The sequence below is a fragment of the Girardinichthys multiradiatus genome, chromosome 2, assembly GCF_021462225.1.
Source record: "Girardinichthys multiradiatus isolate DD_20200921_A chromosome 2, DD_fGirMul_XY1, whole genome shotgun sequence".
Taxonomy (NCBI): Eukaryota; Metazoa; Chordata; class Actinopteri; order Cyprinodontiformes; family Goodeidae; genus Girardinichthys; species Girardinichthys multiradiatus.
Window position 1 is genome coordinate 44427044 of NC_061795.1, and position 24916 is coordinate 44451959.

The 24916-nt window shown below is 42.4% G+C and overlaps 2 protein-coding genes across 3 annotated transcripts; both read right to left on the reverse strand.

Moving 5' to 3' along the window:
• Positions 1-348: 348 nt before the first annotated feature.
• Positions 349-19378, reverse strand: LOC124880620 (L-fucose kinase). The gene is made up of 23 exons (XM_047385899.1): positions 18596-19378; positions 15931-16082; positions 15488-15538; positions 15288-15413; positions 15078-15150; positions 14371-14468; positions 14198-14278; positions 13818-13937; positions 11934-12105; positions 11679-11785; positions 11436-11537; positions 10466-10639; positions 10165-10238; positions 7876-8231; positions 7388-7622; positions 7152-7318; positions 6797-7024; positions 6570-6713; positions 6369-6488; positions 6107-6294; positions 5789-5888; positions 5336-5559; positions 349-756 (listed from the first exon to the last, which is right to left on the reverse strand). The coding sequence occupies exons 1-23, from the start codon at positions 18675-18677 to the stop codon at positions 679-681; spliced, it is 3252 nt and encodes a 1083-aa protein (XP_047241855.1). The 5' UTR covers positions 18678-19378; the 3' UTR covers positions 349-678.
• A 132-nt stretch (positions 19379-19510) lies between these two features.
• pclaf (PCNA clamp associated factor) lies at positions 19511-24916 on the reverse strand. Of its 2 annotated transcripts, XR_007041427.1 has the most exons (5): positions 24759-24916; positions 21561-21647; positions 21300-21477; positions 20593-20747; positions 19511-20282 (listed from the first exon to the last, which is right to left on the reverse strand). XR_007041427.1 is itself a non-coding variant. In XM_047385939.1 (4 exons), exons 1-4 carry the CDS (start codon positions 24802-24804, stop codon positions 20240-20242), a joined length of 354 nt encoding a protein of 117 aa, XP_047241895.1. In that variant the 5' UTR covers positions 24805-24916; the 3' UTR covers positions 19511-20239. The 2 variants fall into 2 exon arrangements, 1 of the variants encoding a protein (XP_047241895.1); XM_047385939.1 differs by lacking the exon at positions 20593-20747.

A 24916-nucleotide genomic window follows, 5' to 3' on the forward strand; every position in this document is an offset into this window, starting at 1 on the left:
AGGTATTTGTCCATGTATGGAGTCAGTGAAAGCAGCGGTCCAGCTTCAGGTTTTCTTCCATTTCTAAAACAAGATGGAGGTCTGGTGTGGTTTGGAGCTGAGTTTTAACAGGTGATGTTTATGATTTTTTCCTACAAATATGAAGCCAATATACTGTCTGGCCTTTCCTTATTAAAGTTGTAAGTGTTGCTTCGATGATTAGAAGCCAGAATCCTCAGACACAGAGCCTTATAAACAACTTACAGAAGATTTTAAGGAAAATCATTCATCAAATTTGAACTTTAACTGCATTCCTGTAAAGGTACTTCAGTAAATATCATCACTTGACAAAAAAAAAAAAATCTAAACTTTTGTATTAGTATTTATTTAATCAATTAGCAAATCAAGAATGCTGATTGAATGCTGGATTAGAAAACGCATCTTTGGACCAAACAGAAAATACTTAATTTATATAATAAAATGGTAATGTTCAGCTAGTTTCAACAGGTGAACACAATCAATATGATTATATCAGCCCTCGAAGGTATGTTGTAAACTGCAACAGGTGATAACGTGGTTTCAGAGCTCAAACATAAGTCTATCATCCATGAAGGACTGTAAAAAGTCTGAAAAACAATAATTATTATTTTACTTCAGTGTTACATCAGATTGAATCAAAACTCCTAATTTCACTGGCTGTTAGGTAACGGGTGGCAGCCGGACTGCGATTCCCTCCATATCCAGCTCCACTGAGTGAACGCTGAAGTCTCCCAGATCCTGAAACACAGAAAATTATGGGATGGCAATAAAAGTCAGGATGGTTTTGTGTTTTAAGGGTTATCAGGGCAAAAGCATCAAAGGAAAAAAAAAAAGCATACAAAAGATTAAAATCTGTATCTTGATCTCTCCGCTATCTTGGGCACAGGACTGCAGACCCTCAAGCCAAAGACGAGGAATCTGAGGTTTGAGGCTCTGCGTTTCCGTCCGCCCATCTGATAACAATAATAAATTAAATGACAGGAATAGATGGTGAGCTCTACTCTCTGCCTAATAAACATCCTTAAATATTCACAATCTTTGAACATTCCTGTTATTTAATGTGAGCTTCTTGTTGATTTGAGCCTGTTTGCGACAGAAAATCTTAACCCCGATTCTAGTACCACACCTCAGATTTCTATAGCACCTCGCTTATTATTCTGGTTAAAATTTGGCATCATAAACTCTATATTTTGTTTTCATTTCCATGATCACCAAATAAGGAAGACTCTGTATATTTATCTACATTTTTAGATCAAATAAAATTGAACTAAGTACACTTTCCTGTGGAGTTCTTTTCTAAACTTCAAAGCTCGTTCTTAAATCTTTTAAAGCCACAATATTTCAACAAGTTATAAGGTCTCTAATTCACCAATACATTTTTCCCATGTGGTACAAATTATTTCGAAGCCCTTCTTTCCAAATTATGTTGTATGCCCCCCCAACATCTAAAAACAGCTGCTACCCTTTCTTTAATCACCAGAGCCCATCTTATTTCATCTTCTAAACACAGAACCAGATGTAGTGGACTTTTTCCTTTTTGAAAACCGCTTTGATAACATTTGATCTTTAGTTGTAGTAGTAGTAGTAGTAATGGTTTCTTTATTTAATTTTTTATTCACCATTTTGTTCCATGACCTTACCTAAATGAGTGGTTAAGGCCGGGGGTTTATAACTCTCAGCCGAACTGGGATCTTCACCTGGTTGACATTTTGGGACAATAGTAGCCTCTTTCCATAGTTCAAGAAACATTCCTTTCCCTTATATTCATCCATCCATCCATTTTTTATACCCACTTCTTCTATACTGGGTTGCGGGGAGCTGGTGCCTATCTCCAGCGGTTTACAGGCGAGGGGGGGGGGGTACACCCTGGACTGGTCACCAGTCCACCACAGGGCAACGCAGAGACATACATGAAAAACAACCATGCACACACCCATTCAGGGCAATTTAGAGAGACCAATTAACCCAACAGTCATGTTTTTGGACAGTGGGAGGAAGCTGGAGTACCTGGAGAGAATCCATGCATGCACAGGGAGAAAATGCAAACTCCATGTAAAAAGACCCCAGGACCTTCTTGCAACTGCGCCACTGTGCAGCTCCTTCCCTCATATTGTATAACATATTTTTTAATGTTATATTCCTGATGTCAGACTCTTTAGCGTGCTATAACTTATTTAACCGCTCCCAGAGTTCTACTGAATTACCAGATTTCTTTTAACACTGTTTAACTCTGTCATTGAAAACATTTAATTAATCAGGTTTTCATGTTCTTCCTGGTTCTACTGTATCTCCAAGTTTTTCCTTCCTTAGTGCCTGTTTCCTCTGCAGAAGCAGGTCCCACTCAGCAATCAGCTCCAAGAGCTCTGAGGATTAAATAAAAGAAGCTCCTGCAGGTTGGAGTCACTATCAGAGGGATATGGGGTCTATTTTGTGCTAAAATGAGGTGAGGGCATGTCTGACAGAGCCTCTAATACTAATTAATGAGTCAGTTTCTTAAAGATGGTACAATTGGATCTTATCTGCAAAATTTTGAACTTCATGACCTTCTGTCTGGAATATGTTGTTAATTTAATGATCTGAACCCTCCATATTTTTGCAGTATGTTGTGGATTTCTCTCCTGCTGATTGGAAGCATCACCTGTGCTCCTCAAAAACCAGGTAAGCTTTAATCAAACACAAAGTCTAAGGAGCTGTAAATGTTTGCTCTGACTCCTCCTTTCCTCAGGTGAAGGTGAACCACCAAAGTGGTGGTGGAATATCGCTTCACCCTCTCAACAAGAGCCATCCAAGCCAGTCTACCAGAACCCCAGTGGACAAGTTGGTCCTGGTGACCACAGCAGTTACCCAGGAGTCTACAGGTCCTTCTCAAAATATTAGCATATTGTGATAAAGTTCATTATTTTCCATAATGTCATGATGAAAATTTAACATTCCTATATTTTAGATTCATTGCACACTAACTGAAATATTTCAGGTCTTTTATTGTCTTAATATGGATGATTTTGGCATACAGCTCATGAAAACCCAAAATTCCTATCTCACAAAATTAGCATATTTCATCCGACCAATAAAAGAAAAGTATTTTTAATACAAAAAACGTCAACCTTCAAATAATCATGTACAGTTATGCACTCAATACTTGTTCGGGAATCCTTTTGCAGAAATGACTGCTTCAATGCGGCGTGGCATGGAGGCAATCAGCCTGTGGCACTGCTGAGGTCTTATGGAGGCCCAGGATGCTTCGATAGCGGCCTTTAGCTCATCCAGAGTGTTGGGTCTTGAGTCTCTCAACGTTCTCTTCACAATATCCCACAGATTCTCTATGGGGTTCAGGTCAGGAGAGTTGGCAGGCCAATTGAGCACAGTGATACCATGGTCAGTAAACCATTTACCAGTGGTTTTGGCACTGTGAGCAGGTGCCAGGTCGTGCTGAAAAATGAAATCTTCATCTCCATAAAGCTTTTCAGCAGATGGAAGCATGAAGTGCTCCAAAATCTCCTGATAGCTAGCTGCATTGACCCTGCCCTTGATAAAACACAGTGGACCAACACCAGCAGCTGACACGGCACCACAGACCATCACTGACTGTGGGTACTTGACACTGGACTTCTGGCATTTTGGCATTTCCTTCTCCCCAGTCTTCCTCCAGACTCTGGCACCTTGATTTCCGAATGACATGCAGAATTTGCTTTCATCCGAAAAAAGTACTTTGGACCATTGAGCAACAGTCCAGTGCTGCTTCTCTGTAGCCCAGGTCAGGCGCTTCTGCCGCTGTTTCTGGTTCAAAAGTGGCTTGACCTGGGGAATGCGGCACCTGTAGCCCATTTCCTGCACACGCCTGTGCACGGTGGCTCTGGATGTTTCTACTCCAGACTCAGTCCACTGCTTCCGCAGGTCCCCCAAGGTCTGGAATCGGCCCTTCTCCAAAATCTTCCTCAGGGTCCGGTCACCTCTTCTCGTTGTGCAGCGTTTTCTGCCACACTTTTTCCTTCCCACAGACTTCCCACTGAGGTGCCTTGATACAGCACTCTGGGAACAGCCTATTCGTTCAGAAATTTCTTTTGTGTCTTACCCTCTTGCTTGAGGGTGTCAATAGTGGCCTTCTGGACAGCAGTCAGGTCGGCAGTCTTACCCATGATTGCGGTTTTGAGTGATGAACCAGGCTGGGAGTTTTAAAGGCCTCAGGAATCTTTTGCAGGTGTTTAGAGTTAACTCGTTGATTCAGATGATTAGGTTCATAGCTCGTTTAGAGACCCTTTTAATGATATGCTAATTTTGTGAGATAGGAATTTTGGGTTTTCATGAGCTGTATGCCAAAATCATCCGTATTAAGACAATAAGAGACCTGAAATATTTCACTTAGTGTGCAATGAATCTAAAATATATGAATGTTAAATTTTCATCATGACATTATGGAAAATAATGAACTTTATCACAATATGCTAATATTTTGAGAAGGACCTGTAATACAGCAGCAGTACTGAAGGTGCTGACAGGAGTCCTACTTATGGGGTCCAACATGGCGGCCATCAGCACAGCCAGCATGCAGCTCCAGGAGACGGCAGCTTTCAGTTTGCAGAGGAGAGCTGGAGCTCTTCATCTTATACCCGCGGAAAAGATGAGCCAGTCTTCTCTCCTGTAGATGAAGAGGATCAAGTGTACGCCTACAAGTCCAAGTCACGATACAACCGTAAGCAGCTGAGGTTCAGCCAGTTCCGCTACACACCAACAGAACCAATTGTTCTCCAGCCACCAGTGTTTCCCCATCATGGGAAAACTTCCCATCATCCAGGCAAAAAGGGCTACTGAAGATCTTGTGGTGAAGCTCATTTCAGTTAGCATGTTCAGACTGCTACTGATGATCTGGCTCTGGGCTTTCTTTTTCAGATTCCAGACAAGCTGCTGCTTCTGAGAAATAAACTTTTAATCGGTTTTGACTTGGTTTTCTTGTTTAAAGGCTTGGCTCTGTCTAAAGGGTGCTAAAAGACACTTAAAAGAATCTGGTGTAAGGTATCAGTGCTGTAAAATTTGACTGTTGTCAAAGCTTAAAAGTAAAGGGCTTTAGGTCAATGCATCTGAGCTTAATTGAACTCCTAAACCATTAGGGGTGTCTACAATTGACATTAACAAATGTAGTTTACAGTGGCACTGGACCAATGACTATCACTGTCAAGTTCAACACATTCTCTACAAATTGACTTGAGTACAAGGACACTAAAAATTTTGTACTTTTCTGGTACAATGACCATTTTCCTATAAATACTTTCTGAAACGCATAACTGGGCTTAAACTCTCCCAATGTGGCGACACTTCTCACCGGTGTGTTTCTGAGGACCTGCAGCACAGTCTCCTGCTGTAGGGGATCCTGGGTCAGCAGATAAAGGAAGCCGCCCCCTCCAGCCCCAGCCAGGCTCTGACCCAGGACCAGCGGCCTCAGAGCCTCCATCATGGTTCTGACTGAGGCCGGCTCGCATCCAGGAGCCATCAGCTTCTTCTGCTGCCAAGAGCAGTCCAAACACTGACCCAATCTGGACAGAGAACCTGGAAGGGAAAGGATTAATGGGTCTGTTGCTGTCTCAAGGCATTATGGAAAATGTAGGAAGTGGCCAGCTTGAGTCTTATCAATTTGGTTTCAGATGAATGTGTACTCTTTAATAGACAAGTAGTTTCATTTACAAGAGAAACCTGTAGAATGGACAAGACTGTTACATAAAATAACACCATCATACTCGGACTGTTTATTTCCTGACTCTCTCCTGTGGTAACTGACCATCTGAACAGGCTCTGGCACATTCCTCAGAGTTGGACACCAGCTGCTGGGCATTCTGGACCATCGACGGCAGACGGCTGTACCAGCTGCGTACCACATCCTGCACAAAACATCATTTTGAAGCAGACTGGATCCAAACAGGACTATAACTGGGTGACTGTGTAAAGACCAACTGTGATCCAGACTGATTTAAGACGTTACATATAGAATTAGCTACTAAAGACGTCATCTCATAAAGTTAAAAGGATACATTTTTATGGAGAGGAGTAAAACATCTTCTAGTAAGATCTTTGAGCCTACACCTGCAGAGATACTGACCTGCAGCAAGTTTCGAGCTAGACGCGTCTTTCCAGTGTAAACCAGCAGGAGGTGCTGCTCCAGAGACACTACAAACTCAGGAGGAAGATTCAGACACTCCACCTCCACCTGCAGGGGCAGAGATGCTTTGGAACGACCCACCTTGACTCCACCCACCAGACCTCCCACCTGGTCCTGCCAGCCTCCACCTGGTGGAGAAGCAGAAAGTGATGAAGACGTAGAGGATGAGGATGAAGAGGACCAGAGCAGAGTAAACCGTGACCTGTGGTGAGAATCTGCTCCAGGTACAGGACTGCGTGGATCAGGGAGTCGGTGTCATACGTTCGGCCTGTACACCTGTAGATCGCTGCCAAAAGCGCCCCCGCCAGAATGCTGCTAGTACCTGCAGGACAATAACAGATCGACATTTTTATCATCTGCAGAGATTTTAGTTCTCCGCTCTTCGCATTTTATTATTTCTTACCCAGTCCGGATCCAGTCGGCAGCTCCGACCAGCTGTGCAGCTCTACCCCAGAGCCCCAGCGTTGCATCAGCTGATGCCCTAGAGGATCCTGGGAGGACAGAGATACCAGGCCACTACACACACAGACTGCCTTCAGCAGAGCTCCTGAAGCACAAACACACTAACAATCAGTCTTCAGTGACTCTCCCAGTTCACCTAGTTTAACTAGTAAACCCGTAGTTCTGTACCAGGAGCGTGAGGCTGGCAATAGTCCTTCAGGTCATTCAGACTCTCACACACTATCTCGGTGGAAGCCCCACTGCCCAACCCTCCACTGTAGCTGACCAGCAGGAGGTGGGATTTCATGATGCGACGGGCTCTGGCTCCGATTGGACGTTTCCCATCGACCTTCACTGCGACGTTTGTCACTGATCCGCCATGCTCAAAGGCGATTGGCGGGGTGTCACTCCAGCCACCTGAAACACAATCACTGTTAACTGATGGTTCAAGATTCTGAAGACCAGCAGCTCAGGAGCTGAAAATGCTTTCTCCAACATGTGAAGCTACACCTGAATGCAACAAATAATTGAACCTATTCCTCACCTGCCAGATCCAATCTGGCTGGACACTCCACTTCCTGCCACTCCCCGATAGGCGGGGCCTTCCCCTGCCCAATAGAGATGAACCTTTGTGATGACATCACAGCCTGCCGCAGAAGCACTTGGCCTGCGCCCTCGTAGTGCCGGGCGGCTCGCACAAGCAGGTCCGGCCTGCAGGGGGCAGTAACACAGATCTATGCACATTCAACAATAAGTCAAAAAGGAAAGGGAGATGCCCACCTGCTCAGCCAATGCTGTCGCTGTGCAGCAAGGGCATAAACTCCTCCCCTCAAGTTTCCACCCTCCAACAGGAAGTAGGCGGAGCTCCATGCCTCATTAGCGGCTGGACCGCTTCTCAGACCCCCCTTCCCCTGCGCCATGCACACCAGCACATCAGCTATGCAGGAGAGACAGCGAGCAGCCACGCCCAGTTGTGCTCCTTGCTCCACCCTTGGCTCGACGCTCCCTGCAGCAACTAAAAACAGGAGAACATTTTATTCACTTTTTGATCCTTTTCTGATGTGGCTCATCAGGACATATATGGACATATATGATGTTTTTACTAGTTAACATGATGTGATATACTGCAGTTTCAGACCTCCAACAACAGGAGGCACCATATTGATCCAGTTAATCTAAAACCGTATATCAGAAAAAGTAAAATAAATAAATAAATAAAAATAAATAAAGGAATATCAATCAGCAGGAATAAACAGGTTGTAACTCACTCCTGTCCAGAGTCTCTAGTAGCACCCCCTGCTGCCCTCCCTGCACTGCCGCCTTGAAGCAAGGCAGCAGACAGACGTCGGTGTGACTCCGCAGGGCATCTGTCATTCTTCTCCTCCCCACCAGGAACAGCAGCTCCTCCCTCCATTGTAGCTCCGCCTCCTGGTGAGTGAGAGATAGCACCTCCCTCAGAGAAACTCTCCACGCCTCCCTCCACCTCTGCAAGCAGCCTGGACCCCCCAGCAGCCAGCCCACACCTCCCTCAAGACCCACAGTGCCTCCTCTGGGGTGGAGGACTGGGAAAAGCCGTGCCTCCAGGAGGGAGCACTGTTCTCCTCTCACCCACAACTCCTCCGGCCTGAGAAGGAGGAGAAAGGAGGTTATTGAATAGAGGAGCCACAAAATGAACACAAACGCAATAAACAACACAGATATACAGTACAGACCAAACGTTTGGACACACCTTCTCTTTCAAAAAGTTGTAGCTTCACACTGAAGGCATCAAAACTATGAATTAACGCATGTGGAATGATATACTGAACAAAAAAGTGTGAAACAACTGAAAATATGTCTTATATTCTAGGTTCTTCAAAGTAGCCACCTTTTGCTTTGATTACTGCTCCACACACTCTTGGTATTCTGTTGATGAGCTTCAAGAGGTAGTCACCTGAAATGGTTTTCCAACAGTCTTGAAGGAGTTCCCAGAGATGCTTAGCACTTGTTGGCCCTTTTGCCTTCACTCTGCGGTCCAGCTCACCTCAAACCATCTCGATTGGGTTCAGGTCCGGTGACTGTGGAGGCCAGGTCATCTGGCGCAGCACCCCATCACTCTCCTTCTTGGTCAAATAGTCCTTACACAGCCTGGAGGTGTGTTTGGGGTCATTGTCCTGTTGAAAAATAAATGATGGTCCAACTAAACGCAAACTGGATGGAATAGCATGCCGCTGCAAGATGCTGTGGTAGCCATGCTGGTTCAGTATGCCTTCAATTTTTAATAAATCCCCAACAGTGTCACCAGCAAAGCACCCCCCACACCATCACACCTCCTCCTCCATGCTTCACGGTGGGAACCAGGCATGTAGAGTCCATCCGTTCACCTCTTCTGCGCCGCACAAAGACACGGTGGTTGGAACCAAAGATCTCAAACTTGGACTCATCAGACCAAAGCACAGATTTCCACTGGTCTAATGTCCATTCCTTGTGTTCTTTAGGCCAAACAAGTTTCTTCTGCTTGTTGCCTGTCCTCAGCAGTGGTTTCCTAGCAGCTATTTTACCATGAAGGCCTGATTCACACAGTCTCCTCTTAACAGTTGTTCTAGAGATGTGTCTGCTGCTAGAACTCTGTGTGGCATTGACCTGTTCTCTAATGTGAGCTGCTGTTAACCTGCGATTTCTGAGGTTGGTGACTCGGATGAACTTATCGTCCGCAGCAGAGGTGACTCTTGGTCTTCCTTTCCTGGGGCGGTCCTCATGTGAGCCAGTTTCTTTGTAGCGCTTGATGGTTTTTGCGACTGCACTTGGGGACACTTTCAAAGTTTTCCCAATTGTTCGGACTGATTGACCTTCATTTCTTAAAGTAATGATGGCCACTTGTTTTTCTTTACTTAGCCGCTTTCTTCTTGTCATAATACAAATTCTAACAGTCTATTCAGTAGGACTATCAGCTGTGTACTGTATCCACCTCCAGCACAACACAACTGATGGTCCCAACCCCATTTATAAGGCTTGAAATCCCACTTATTAAACCTGACAGGGCACACCTGTGAAGTGAAAACCATTTCAGGTGACTACCTCTTGAAGCTCATCAACAGAATACCAAGAGTGTGCGGAGCAGTAATCAAAGCAAAAGGTGGCTACTTTGAAGAACCGAGAATATAAGACATATTTTCAGTTGTTTCTCACTTTTTTGTTCAGTATATAATTCCACATGTGTTAATTCATAGTTTTGATGCCTTCAGTGTGAAGCTACAATATTCATAGTCATGAAAATAAAGAAAACTCTTTGAATGAGAAGGTGTGTCCAAACCTTTGGTCTGTACTGTATGTAAATAATGTGTTATTGAAAAGGAAAAAAAGGCATGAAGAGAAGGGCAAAATGAAAGCAACTCAAACAGAAACTCCTCTGAACCTGCTGACTTGAATAAAGTTATAATAAATCTTTATATTTTGGTCAGATTTATGCCCAACGTTCCCCTGAACTGTAACTGTGAGGTTGTTTCCTGTGTTTGTTTGCTGGTTAAAGCCTGAAGCTTTTCGTGAGAATTATCAGAGAGGAAAAGCTTGGATCTTACTGTATTCCTAAAGAGCTGAAAAAAACACTCCAGCTCTGGTTGAGGAAGGAGGCGCTGCTGTCATTAAAGGAGACCTGAGGAGAAGGAGAACAAGGTGGAGGAGTTTCTTACATCATCATAATTGTGATGATCTGAAACATCTGGCCGCAGTTTAAAGTGTTTTATTTACATCTTGTTTAGTTCATACAAAAAAGACGGAAGAGTCTAGGTCTGCTTTCATCAGCATCGTATCTCCATGACAACCATAAGACCACCCTGAGGGCTATGGAGCAGGCCGATACATGGACCTGCTGTATTTTACCTGCAGGTTGTCGTGCGCGCCCATCACTGTGTACACATTTAGCTTTAGCTCCCCCAGCTCAATCCGATGTCCCTGGATGATGATGTCACTGCTAAGCGCGAGCCGCCTGATGCACGCTGACATCAACACGTCTAATCCTGAGAGCAAACAACCTGATGGGACGTCCAGAGGACCCTGATGAACGCCAGAGGACACACAATATCAACCTTAAACTGAACCTAAATACAGACCTGATTGAGTTTTAGCTTCTCAGCTGTATTCAGATGAATTTGTTTGACACCCAACACAACTAATTTACTTTTCAGGTACCAAACATTTTCAGCTACTGTGTTTTTTAACCAACACAATAATCTGTTCAGCATCAAGGCATTCATCATATTTGACACAAATATCAATTCTTGAAGTGGATTAAATTTCACAAAAATTTTTGGAGCTAAATTAAAATGACAGGATACTTAATTGGGTTTCTTTTGTAATGATTCTTACTTTGTTAGAATTTAAATGACTTTAAACTGCTTTGTTCTGCAGATCTGAGCATTAATAAAACAGAAATTGGCAAATGTCTCCACAGATATTTCCACTTGAATGTTTCTTGCATGTTATTATCAAAAATAACAGCAGAAGTCCTCATGGACAACAATTGGGCTTTTATTAAAGTAAGGAGCGAACCCAGCCCTGTTTGGAGCTCCATATCTTAGCCATACTTTCCAGCAGAAACATCATTAAAAGTTTAAAGAGCTTACAAGAAGTTGGACGTTACATGAATGAATTTGCATTTTGATACCTTTTACAGTTTTTTCACAATCACAGTTTAAATTATCACAAACTAGAGTGTGATGATGTCACACTCTAGATTCTGACCCTGGGAAATCTTCAGTAACGTTTTGATTTAGACTAGTTTCATGCCTAAGGTTTCATCTCTTTTGGACCAGAACTTTGAGTTTATTCCTTAGTCAAAAGTCTTTCTTACTTGTAGGTGGCAGTGCTGCACCACTGCCCGGGTTGCCACAGCAACATCTCCATCCAGAACACTGTTGATGATCCGAGCTCCCTCGCTGAGCAGCCTCTCAGTCTACAGGGATTAAAGCAGGTTAAACTACGAGACCTTTGTGGTCTATCTAAAGTGTTTAAAGTCTGGTGGTCCCACAGGGACCTGCTTTGAATTCAGTTTTAATTTTGGATGACATTGTTGCAGAAGAGTGAGACGTGTCACCTGAATGTGAGACAGAGTGTTTCGATCCGTCCAATCAGAGGTCAGACGGTCGACATGCTGCTTCCCTGACAGAGTCAGGTAGTCATAGCGACTGCCAGAGATGTACACTGTGAGAACGAGAACATGCAGGATATGTTTCATTTCAGACTACATACCTACAGATTTAGGAAACACGTTCTATGTTTGGATTCTTTGAACCAAATAACTGCTAATAAATCCACGACAACAGGAGACAGAGGAGGACCAGATCCTGACCCAGTGAGAGTGGAGCTCCTCTAAGGATCCTCCACAGCTCCGCTCTGCCTGTCCTCACTGCTGGCCCATGTGGACTGGCTGGGGAACTCCAGCCAGCTCTGTCCTCGCCCACAAACTGATCCTGGGTTAGATCCGAGCAGAGACACTTCAGCAGGTCCAAGAAGAGCGAGATCTGAGGACAGAGACACAGAGCTGTGTTCAAACATCTGAAACCGGTAACATTTCAACTTTAGCTTTAATTTGAGCCACTAATCAGTTGAACATCATTAACAGATCATTAATCAACAATGATGTTTGTTTATTTTTGGCTATTAATATGTGCATTTATTTATTTTTTGTTTCTTACATTTTTCACTTCTAACTATTTTTCTTTTCTCTTCTTTTAGCTGCTACCTTTAGGGGTCTCCTTAAAATCAATTAACAGGTTGCATTTTCTAATTTTCATGTTATATTTCCAGTTTTTATTTTTTATTTTTCACTTAACTTTTAAGATTTTATTTGGTGTTTTGTTTTAAAATATTAGAAATTAAATGGTAAATGGACTGAACTTATATAGCGCTTTTTTGGTCATACAGACCACTCAAAGCCCTTTACACTAGAGCCACATTCACCCAATCGCATTCACTAACGCTCACACATTCATACACCGATACGCAGATCGGTAGGCAACTTGAGGTTAAGTGCCTTGCCCAGGGGCACATCAACATATGGCAACAGGAAGCTGGAATCAAACCCACAACCTTCTGATTGCAAGACGACTACTCTTCCTACTGAGCCACAGTCGCCTCATTAAATTAAAATTCTAGGTAATTTTAACATTTATTTTTGACATAATTTAGTTTTTTTTCCTTTTTTAAATGACACCTTTTTCAAATATCCATTAATTTCCCTATACTCTGCAGTGAGCGGAGGCACTTTCAAATCAGGTTAGCAGAGATGGGCCGTTACTGTATCATTTATCATTATTGGGAAAAAACAGAATAGGGTTGTGAGTCATTGAGATAATGATGATGTTTGCAAACTCTAAAACCTGACAGTGTGGTTGCAGTTGTTACCTCTGATGTTTGAACTATTATTCCAACAGTTGGTAAGGCTGCATTAAAATTAAAATTAAAATAACTGGTTATAGGTTACCACATCTTTCCCTTCTTGAATTAAAGGGAAGAATGTCAGGACAAGCAGCTTGAAAAGAAATCTTCTGAGGTTTTTGGCTCAGACCGAACAGCAGGTGTCAAACTCACCCATAACACCCACAAGATACCTTCAAATGTCTAAGAGAGCTGCACCGCTGGTGGACAGCACATGTACCACTAATGCTATACATCCCTGAATGCTCTGCTGGTGCACTGGTGCATCAATCAGGACCCCCAGTCCTGCCTCCTCTGTTGAAATTCAATAGCAACCTCAGGTACAAGATAAGATGCCAGGTATCTGGTTTGTACCAGTGTGCATAAATGTAGATCAGAGTGTAAAATTGAGCTTCAACAGATGTTTTCTTTAAGCACTTTGCATTGCTCAGCCAAAGCATGGACAAGAATGGTTGGATTTAAATTGAAGAAATGATTCTTAGTATTGTTAGCCAGTGCAAAAAGGCTACCATTGAAATTTAACTAAGAATGAGACAATCAAAAAGATGCATAGGACTTTTAGAATGTTTATTGCATCTTTTATTTGAGATTTGATTTCACATGTGCTTAGAGTATTGGGATTTGCTTGTTTTTATATGAGAAGGTTCATCGTAATATCTGGAGAAGGAACATTTCCTCAGTGGTACACATTCATGTCTCATATCTGCATGCATGCTTGCTGTGAAAGTTGTTTCCTATCAGACTTGTGTCCTGCCAGCAGACGCCAGCACTGATGTGATCTGATCAGGGAAGGTACCTGGAGGGGCGGAGCTCCAGAGTCCAGGCCCAGGTAGGTGCACCCGTCCAGAGGAGGACTGACATGAGTCTGCAGGAGCTTCTCTGAGACGGATCTGCAGAAGAAGACTGGACCTGAAACCTGCAGATAAAACACATCTCACTAAACTACTTTAACTAATATCCCGGCTTTTACACGCCATGAGTTATTCATTGGAAGCCAGTATTGATCTGTGAAGTTCAGACAACTCTGAAAGACCAACGTTAGGCTGTTTGGGATGTTTTAATGGAGTTTAGCTGCTCAGACAGTTTAAAATCTAATATTTTAGTGTATTTATTTTACTGCTGCTTGTGGTGGTGGATCTATAAAACATTCATCTCAGGAGAACAATGAGGACGCACCAGTGGGACTTTCCCATCAGGCATCAGGGCTTGTTGGATCTGCTCCCTGGATCCTTTGTAGATGATGTCCCGGACCCGACCCTGGAAACAACAACCCACCAGCTCACTTCATCAGCTGTTCCATGTCACAGCAGCCAGAGAAATTACACAGAAAGTTTCCACAGAGTGGGTACCTGTGAGTCGGTCAGGTATACTCCGTGATCGGCTGCGTACGAGACGTCACCTGGTACCGCTAAAACCCGAACTCCAGAGAACCCGTCCCAGGACAAAACTGGCAGAAAATCAGGAGCAGAATCAAAAATGATTCTCAGTCAGGAGCAGAGGAGGCTGTTTTTGAACAATCAATAAAGTGACCAATAAAGACTGAGATTTCTATCGCCATGCGTGACGTGTAACAATAAACTGTGACTTTTCCTGATCCAGCCCTCATTTCTATAAAGCTTCCAGTCGAAGGATGATGTATCTGTCAGATTCACTGTCTGATTCTAAAAAAATGACTTTCGTATATTGTTCATCTGCAGGAGAGAGATTTTTTTCCCCAGGTATCAAAATATTGTTGCCCAGTTTACTGAGATTTTTTAAGAATAATCTGCATAAAATGCTTTTAAATGTCCTGTTTTAGAGTATTGTAGTTGTCTGCTCCTGCCAGCAGGGGTCGTTCAGCCTCATCACTTACACGGTTCTCCAGCTCTCTTCCCATAAATCTGCAACTTCATTTCACGATTAATTTAGTACAGATGTTTTTTTTTTTACAGATGTTCCGATACAGGAACGGACCATTCCGTTCATATCAGAAATTCATTTATCAGGTGTGAATGGGTCAGAACCAGATTCTTGTTCCCTTATTACATTACAGCTGCATCAGTAATGGCACACTAACCAAAGTCTGTTGGGACCCTGAGGATCATGTCGGTGCTGCAGACCCAGACTCCAGGAGGAGAACCAGGACAGATCTGAAAGTGTCAGAGGCAAAAACCCAAAACGGGATTAATAACTGTACAGAACTCTGTGGTACCCGTGTAATGTTGAAGCACAGCTGGTATTTATTTATTTTTTATACTGCTGTATGGTCCGGTTTCACTGAGCAGACCTGGATGCCGAGGTGGTCCAGCAGCAGATCCAGAACACAAACCGGTGACTGGACTTTCTGCCCGGGCTTTTCTTCGGGAAGCCAACAGAAGGCTCGACTGCAGGAGCTCCAGGGAAAATCCCGACCCTGATAGAAGAAAATCTGTCATCAACAACGAGGAAACACCAGAACATCAGAACAGAACTCAGTTCTGGACTCACTGTGTGAAGGATGAGGATGTGAGCTTCATCCAGGACGTCGGCTGTCACCACCTCAAAACAAACAGGAAGTAAAGGAGGCACATTAGCTTGTGTTCAAACGGAACGACCTGAAAGTCGTTTAAAATGTTTGAGAATAAATTCCTGCCTGAAGATCTTCATCTAAATATCTGTCCTGCTTGTGAAAAATGCAGAACAAAGACTGAAACATTGACGAGCTGAATAAGAATGTGAGTTTGTTGTTGTGAAATTGACCTTAAAACCACTTCAAACTGTAAGAATCTGGAGGTTCTGATTCAAAAGACCTGATGGGCTTCATTGGGGGCCAAAACTCTTATTAAAATAAGTCATGAGATCATAGAAGATATGAGATATTCTGCTGTGTTTGTTTATTTTCAGGCTTTGAGATTATCCATAATGTGTGTGAACAATCTTCTCGGACTCACTGTGTGTCCGGCTCGGCTGCTCAGGTGTTCAGCTGCGACCAGTAGAGCGTTCAGCGTGGCCCCTCCGCTGCCCAGCGGCTCCTGGCGGTCCCTAACAGTCAGAAGCAACGCACCCCCAGGAAGAGCGCCGCGCTGCTGCCGTAACTCCAGCTCTACCTCACAAGGCCACAAAATGTTGGGACGTTGGAAACCGTTTGTATGCTGCAGCACCTCTGGACACATAACCTAATCTATATCTGCTCTACGATTTTTCTTTGGATCCAAACATCAGAGTTAGAGTTTATAAAATACAAGAAACTGTCTCTGAGGTGTTACGAAGCACTGAATCGACGTGGGAAGGATTTGCTCATTCACTTTATGTATTTTAAATTTTTTTTACAGTTAATAAATTATGTTCTAAACACCGGATCCACCGCCTGCTGAACTCTGTGTTCCTTCATGTGAATCTAGTCTTTTCTGTAAGGTCTCTCAGACTTTGGCTGCTTTTTCACCAGAGGTGGACAATCCAGGTCCAGAAAATAAAAACCCTGCCTAGTTTCCCTCATACTGTTCGCTTGTCTATGTAATGGAGATGGAAATGTAAACGGTTAGAACTAATCTCTCTGCAGAAGCATGACATCTTTCAGTTGCTGCGTAAAGTACTTGCTGGATTTTCTCCCTGTTTTTAAAGACATGACTTGCATACACTCTTCATCTGCTGAAAATCGTTATTTTGAGGCCTTACTTTTACATTTGTTTCCTAATATCCCTAATATACACTAATACAATCTCTTTAGCTATGTAGAGATTAAGACAGATTTATTTACCAACTTTTTTTTAACTTGATTTTATGTTATTCAAAAAACAAGAAATGTGGGAATCAAAATCCATATTTATACACAAATAAAAATGTGTAATACGGAAGATTTTGATACCAAACTTTGGGCGTATAATGATCAACTCACTGATTAAACTGTAATATACATGGGTTGGACAATGAAACTGAAACACCTGGTTTTAGACCACAATAATTTATTAGTATGGTGTAGGGCCTCCTTTTGCGGCCAATACAGCATCAATTCGTCTTGGGAATGACATATACAAGTCCTGCACAGTGGTCAGAGGGATTTTAAGCCATTCTTCTTGCAGGATAGTGGCCAGGTCACTACGTAATACTGGTGGAGGAAAACGTTTCCTGACTCGCTCCTCCAAAACACCCCAAAGTGGCTCAATAATATTTAGATCTGGTGACTGTGCAGGCCATGGGAGATGTTCAACTTCACTTTCATGTTCATAAAACCAATCTTTCACCAGTCTTGCTGTGTGTATTGGTGCATTGTCATCCTGATACACGGCACCGCCTTCAGGATACAATGTTTGAACCATTGGATGCACATGGTCCTCAAGAATGGTTCGGTAGTCCTTGGCAGTGACGTGCCCATCTAGCACAAGTATAGGGGCAAGGGAATGCGATGATATGGCAGCCCAAACCATCACTGATCCACCCCCATGCTTCACTCTGGGCATGCAACAGTCTGGGTGGTACGCTTCTTTGGGGCTTCTCCACACCGTAACTCTCCCGGATGTGAGGAAAACAGTAAAGGTGGACTCATCAGAGAACAATACATGTTTCACATTGTCCACAGCCCAAGATCTGCACTCATTGCACCATTGAAACCGACGTTTGGCATTGGCATGAGTGACCAAAGGTTTGGCTATAGCAGCCCGGCCGTGTATATTGACCCTGTGGAGCTCCCAACGGACAGTTCTGGTGAAAACAGGAGAGTTGAGGTGCACATTTAATTCTGCTGTGATTTGGGCAGCCGTGGTTTTATGTTTTTTGGACACAATCCGGGTTAGCACCAGAACACCCCTTTCAGACAGCTTCCTCTTGCATCCACAGTTAATCCTGTTGGATGTGGTTCGTCCTTCTTGGTGGTATGCTGACATTACCCTGGATACCGTGGCTCTTGATACATCACAAAGACTTGCTGTCTTGGTCACAGATGCGCCAGCAAGATGTGCACCAACAATTTGTCCTCTTTTGAACTCTGGTATGTCACCCATAATGTTGTGTGCATTTCAATATTTTGAGCAAAACTGTGCTCTTACCCCGCTAATTGAACCTTCACACTTTGCTCTTACTGGTGCAATGTGCAATCAATGAAGACTGGCTACCAGGCTGGTCCAGTTTAGCCATGAAACCTCCCACACTAAAATGACAGGTGTTTCAGTATCATTGTCCAACCCCTGTAAGTAGGGTTGCATTGGATTTGGATCGGAATGTGACTACGTGATTGGACTGGAATTAGCTGGATTGCGTTGAAATAAATTAACTCCTATATAACCGGATTGGAACTGGGCCTGTTTGTCTTGTAATGTGCTCTAAGATTACATTTGTTGTCCTTTAGAATTATATAAATAAAACTCATTAAACTAAATCTCCAGTCCAGATAAATACCAGTATAACATTCCCAGGAGCCAACAAAACAGTTCAAGTTTAACAAAAGTTTATTTTATTTACTATTTTAAATCAATCAGTTCAGCACATAAATTAACTCAGCTCTAACTGATGTGACTTGTTTTATAGTCATTTATTCCGTACATCAGCGACACCCTCAGGCCGACTGATGGAACTGCAGAGCAAAAACATTCTACGATCGTCAATTGAACAGATTCGCCTCACCTCTCTGGAAAGCGTAGACGCTGTCCTTGTGTTGGCAGGTGAGGACGACCACCGTCCACGGAAATCCGCCGTTCTGCGACATCTTCCCCCAGTTTTGAAGCTGCCAGCGGTGCCCTGAATCTACCCGGAGGTTAAAAGCAGCCCTGCAGCCGAGGATAGAGGCTGTTTGACTGGTTTAACCACTGCCACTAACTCTCCTCACGAAGAAACGTCAACGGCTAGCTAGCCAAACTGACTAACAGAGAGAGCGGGGCAGGGTTAAAGAAGCTGCAGGGAGACTACAGTAAAACTAATACTTGTTTAACAACATTATTTAAAGTTAAAAAAAGTATAAACTCATGTCATGGCGCCTGTTCAATCATTGCCCGTTTTCATCGGAATGCTTTGACTGCGCGGGTTTCCGTAGCCGTGTGGTTTCTACAACTTACTCACCCGCCGGTGCGGTGGATCAACGCACAAAGGACTTTATTTCTGACCAACGGGACCGATTTATTCTCAAATTAAATACGAGACATTTATTTCATTATTAAGAGCCCCAGCTGGTTTGTTTTACAGTTCGTCTAGTCAAAAATATTAGTTGTAATTGTTAATTACCCTAATTAAAAAAGTTCATGTATGAGCTGTTTTTTTTTTTTTACTTCTCATTTTCACAGACCATAAATACAAGGTTGGACTCTCTTTACTCTAGTAGTTTATTATTAAGTTACATCAGTTAGATATACTATCCAGAGCTAATCATGGGACTTATTTCTCCCAAGAAATGACAACCAGAAGAGAGCCTGGATTGATCAGACCTGAGAAATCCTGCCTTTATTTTTATCAGCATTTTACCCAAGTCAGATTTTAATACTACTGAGAACACAGAGCTCTCAAAAGATAGTCAGTAGATTAACTGATAAAGTGCAGCTTCTTTCCTCATTTTAAATGAGCAGTTTATTGCAGATGTTTATGACAAAAAGCTTTAAAAGGACAAAAATGAAGGAACATCAGCCAGTGTCTTTTTTTTTTTTTTTTTTAAACCACCAGCAACCTGACTTCTCAGGTTATCCAAAAAGGAAAGCAAGAAAACCACTTCTGTCCTAAACAACTGTGAAGGACAGACTGGAGGTCTGCATGAAGCACAGGGAGACACCTGGTGCAAAGTTCTGGAGAAGAAAGGCTGAGAGCTACAATAAGCCCAGTTCTTAAAACAACCAAGGGAGTTTAATTATCTGTTTTTTTTTTTTTTTAAATGATGAAGCACTCCGTACAAGTCTAGTGATAAGGTAGCTCAAAATTCAGAAGATTACATTTTTGGATCAGCACCACACTGAGGTAAGTTCTCAAAAAGCAGGGGAAGAAACAAAAGATAGCACAGAGAAGACACAAATGGGTCAGTTAGGATTTGATCCACAAGTTGTTATTCAGCATGTGACAGAAGTAAAGAATTGAGTAAAAAGTATTAAAACATACAGTTAATGGTTAATCTTTAATAAAAAAAAAATAGCTGGACAGAAAATGATGCACCGATCACTGAAACATTCCTGCCTCTCTGCATGGCTTAAAAAATAAAGTCACGTTTAATGAACTTTACAACAGAATTCAGTAGAAAATATATACAGATGTACATTAAAAGTCCCTCCTGTATCGAGACTGCGGACAGGCTCAGTCGTCTTCCTCCTCATCCTCAGCGGGCAGAGGCTTGGACCTGCACACAAACCAGCAGGGTGATGTAACAATTACATGTTCTCTGTAAACAAGATGCCACGGTAAAAACTAGTGAGACAAACACGAATGGAGACAATCCACCTCTGCTGTTCTGCTAACAATCCGTTTGCAGCATGGACCAAAAAGCCCTTCGGTCCAATCATGTATTAAATGGTTTCCACAAAAGCAATTACCAGATAGTTTGGATCAAACCTAAGTTATTGTCCCACCTGAGCTAAATCTACTCTAAATTCTGTTCAGTAAAAGTTCAAAAAAATGTGTGTGCAGAGGTGTCTGTAGCAGCGCCGCACCTTTTACAGACAGATAAATGACAAATAAATGCCTCTTTTCTCAGCCGCCTCTCAGTGTAACTTGGATAATTTCACTTGATGAGAAAGATTCTTCGGAAAATCATTTGTAGGAGTTGGCAGAGATGCAGAGCGTGCCAAAACGATGCAGGTCAAGGCTGCAGATCACAAAAACAACAAAAGGCCTTTCAATATAGAGGAAATAAACATTTCCAGACTCCGAGTCACAGATTTCTTGGTTCACTGTTGGTTTGTTTTCAACACACAAGCATAAAGGCACCAGAAACTACGGATATTTCTGCGGGTTTCACACTTGGTAGAAATCCTGGATTAATGTGTGTTGATTCTTCTACTCATAACTCAGAAAAGCATCATCTTCGAGTCAAATGAAATGAAAACCTCATTAACAAACAAGCCATTCGATTGAGTTTTCTAAAAAATTAAAAAAGGGTTCTGCAGGAACTCTAATGACAGTGTTTAAGTTTACAGTAAGCACCTCTCACTGCACTGACACCACACAGCTTTCATCATATTAGTTGTTTTTGCAGCTGTAACCAATCCATGAGAACAGAAATCTGAATCAGCTCATTGTCCTCATATCACAGAAGCATCTTTTTACTACATGAACTCAAGCTGCTGCTTCATCTCAGCTAAGCCACATAACTTGACTGAACATCAAGAAAAGACCTGCTGCAGTTTAGCAAACATACTTCCTGCTGGCCTTTGACATCCCGCTGCCGCCGGCCTCCTCCTCATCCGACTCTGTGGGGTTCTGGTTCTCCTTCTCAAACTTTCTGGGAGGCCCGCCGAAGAAGTCCCCAATGCCTTTCTGCCAGGTAGGGGTGGGCCGGGGACACACAGGGTTTCCACCCGCATATTTGTTCTTTGCTGTAAGACACAAACTTCAAAGTGAGTTGCATCATGTACAGTCAGCGTGCTCTGCTGTGTTAACTCTGTTAACTCGGACTGACCCAGAGTGGACGAGTTGCTGCTGGATGGTGATGACACGTTCGCCGAACTGGAGCCCAGCGACTTTCGAGGTGCAGAAGCTGCAACAGCTGTAAAACAAGATCCAACATACTGATGAGGGGAAGAGAAAACAGACTGAGGAGGGATATACAGGTCCTTCTCAAAATATTAGCATATTGTGATAAAGTTAATTATTTTCCATAATGTCATGATGAAAATTTAACATTCATATATTTTAGATTCATTGCACACTAACTGAAATATTTCAGGTCTTTTATTGTCTTAATACGGATGATTTTGGCATACAGCTCATGAAAACCCAAAATTCCTATCTCACAAAATTAGCATATCATTAAAAGGGTCTCTAAACGAGCCATGAACCTAATCATCTGAATCAACGAGTTAACTCTAAACACCTGCAAAAGATTCCTGAGGTCTTTAAAACTCCCAGCCTGGTTCATCACTCAAAACCCCAATCATGGGTAAGACTGCCGACCTGACTGCTGTCCAGAAGGTACTTGACACTGGACTCCTGGCATTTCCTTCTCCCCAGTCTTCCTCCAGACTCTGGCACCTTGATTTCCGAATGAAATGCAGAATTTGCTTTCATCTGAAAAAAGTACTTTGGACCACTGAGCAACAGTCCAGTGCTGCTTCTCTGTAGCCCAGGTCTGGGGAATACAGGTGCCGCATTCCCCAGACCTGTAGCCCATTTCCTGCACACGCCTGTGCACGGTGGCTCTGGATGTTTCTACTCCAGACTCAGTCCACTGCTTCCGCAGGTCCCCCAAGGTCTGGAATCGGCCCTTCTCCACAATCTTCCTCAGGGTCCGGTCACCTCTTCTCGTTGTGCAGCGTTTTCTGCCACACTTTTTCCTTCCCACAGACTTCCCACTGAGGTGCCTTGATACAGCACTCTGGGAACAGCCAATTCGTTCAGACATTTCTTTGTGTGTCTTACCCTCTTGCTTGAGGGTGTCAATAGTGGCCTTCTGGACAGCAGTCAGGTCGGCAGTCTTACCCATGATTGGGGTTTTGAGTGATGAACCAGGCTGGGAGTTTTAAAGACCTCAGGAATCTTTTGCAGGTGTTTAGAGTTAACTCGTTGATTCAGATGATTAGGTTCATAGCTCGTTTAGAGAGCCTTTTAACGATATGCTAATTTTGTGAGATAGGAATTTTGGGTTTTCATGAGCTGTATGCCAAAATCATCCGTATTAAGACAATAAAAGACCTGAAATATTTCAGTTAGTGTGCAATGAATCTAAAATATATGAATGTTAAATTTTCATCATGACATTATGGAAAATAATGAACTTTATCACAATATGCTAATATTTTGAGAAGGACCTGTATAGCTCTTCCAGGAAGTTTGGGTCTGCCCCAGACTCTGTTCCCAGTGAGATGTTCCTTCAGTGGGAGATGTCCAGGAGGCATCCTGATTAGAACTACCTCAGCAGTAGCTCCACCCCAACTCCCCCTGATTGGTGGAGCTCTTCACCTCATCTCTAAGGTGGAACCCAGCCACCCTACAGAGGAAGCTCATTTCATCTGCGTGTGTCCAGGATCTCCCTCTCCCTGGTCATGAACCCTTTTTAATGATCAGTTTATTTTGCTAATCGATTAATCTGTTGACTGTTCGATTAATAATTGGATATCATAATGTACTTAATAGGAGTAAAGCTATTTCACTTGAAGGGTTCTGAATAGAGCATTTTTACAGACAAAGGTTTTTAATTTTCAATGCAAAATGTATAGATTTTTTTTGTACATTTTTGGGTCAAATACGGCTCTGAGTGGGCTGTTCTGTCAACAAATGGCATGTTTTTGAGTCTGTATACTTCAGTTAATTATTCAATTACTGAACTAATTGACGATTATTTCAGTAATCGATTATTCACAATGAATCTAATTAATAATTAATTGTTTCAGCCCTATATAAGAAACTTACATACCCTGATTAGCATTCACATGGTGTAAATTAAAATAAGACAAAAATTATTTAGTTTTATAAAAAGTGTATTTTCAAAAAGGCTTTGAAACAAAGTAAGATTTATCTTCTATGTATTGTTGCTAAACCAAAGGGACTTTTCCACTCTGGTGGGCCTTAAAGATCTATTCAGTTTTATTATAGAAAATGAAAACTTTTGGAAATAGACTAGATAAGTCATATTTTAATTTCTTATTTCAGGATGTTATTTTATCATCTCCTATTTATGCACTTCATAACTTTGGTGAAAATGTATCTGACTGGTGTACAGAACATGTATTTTTGAAATACAGTCAAACTAGTAATTGTTATTCAATTATTCAAAGAACTGAGTTACAATTTATAAAAGAAAAGAAAAGCTCACAAATGAACACAGTTGGTTTTTCACAATTTAATCTCTCATTTATATATTTATCAAGACCAGCAATAAACCCAAAACAGTTCCCATGCCTTTGTGGATTAAATAGAAATGTACCCATAAATAAGGCGTGAGCATTTATGCGCGACGGTCCAGTAAATACAGGAGCTTATAAATGGACGACACACTGATCAAATTGTACAGTTTAAACAAACTAAAGAGAATAGAAGCGGTTTATTTTCACACCGAATTTGCAAGAGCATTTTAATAATATAAAAATATATAGGCTATGTTAATTAGTCATCACTCGATCTCTTGATACAAGATTGAACAGATATAATTGTTAAACATCTGAATGGAGTTTGGTGGAACCTTCCAACAGAGACGCTCCGAGGCGCTAAAAACTGGCGCCAGTTTGGCAGAAAGCTGAAAACTAACCAAGACAAACATTTTGTCAGCTGACAAGTGATCATATAGGATTGAATATATAGGATTAAACACATTTTTGTTAATAAATCGACTTTAAACTGTTTAGATATGTTGTTTGGTTCAGAATGAACCAAAAAGAGCGGATCCAGCCTCCTGTTGGCGGGAGGCTGTTGATGAACAACCAGCCGATGACTTAACTCATTAACGGTCATAATAATCACATATGGTCTGAAATGAAACACATCCGCCTATACAGACTTAATCCGAAGAAAACTATCTACGATGTCAGTTTTGTGCTGCTTTAAGTGAGCTTGTCTGACTGCTTCCAGCCCACCAGTTTCAATACAAAAAAAGGCGAAGATTTTCGTAAAATAGCAAATAAACAATTATTTCGCAGCAGTTAACTAAAAATCGTTACCGTACCTTTTCTGTATGATGCAGGAACGCTGTCGGCCTTAGTCCTCACCATGCTGGCGGCGAACCTGTGCAATAAATTGATGTTTCAGATGAAATTACACCGAGTACAGAAAAAGCGTCCCGCCTCTGTTTAAAACCATCTACGGATGGGGCGGGAGATTTCT

Coding starts and splice junctions, on each gene's coding strand:
- LOC124880620 (XM_047385899.1), bottom strand. CDS start 18,677: ATGTCGCAGAACGGCGGATTTCCGTGGACGGTGGTCGTCCTCACCTGC. Junction 15,539..15,930: donor GCAGCCGAGCCGGACACACA/GTGAGTCCGAGA, acceptor GTTTGTTTTGAG/GTGGTGACAGCCGACGTCCT. Junction 7,623..7,875: donor ACTAGAGACTCTGGACAGGA/GTGAGTTACAAC, acceptor TCCTGTTTTTAG/TTGCTGCAGGGAGCGTCGAG.
- pclaf (XM_047385939.1), bottom strand. CDS start 24,804: ATGGTGAGGACTAAGGCCGACAGCGTTCCTGCATCATACAGAAAAG. Junction 21,648..24,758: donor TCCTGCATCATACAGAAAAG/GTACGGTAACGA, acceptor CTTGTTTTACAG/CTGTTGCAGCTTCTGCACCT. Junction 21,478..21,560: donor CAGCAACTCGTCCACTCTGG/GTCAGTCCGAGT, acceptor TGTGTCTTACAG/CAAAGAACAAATATGCGGGT.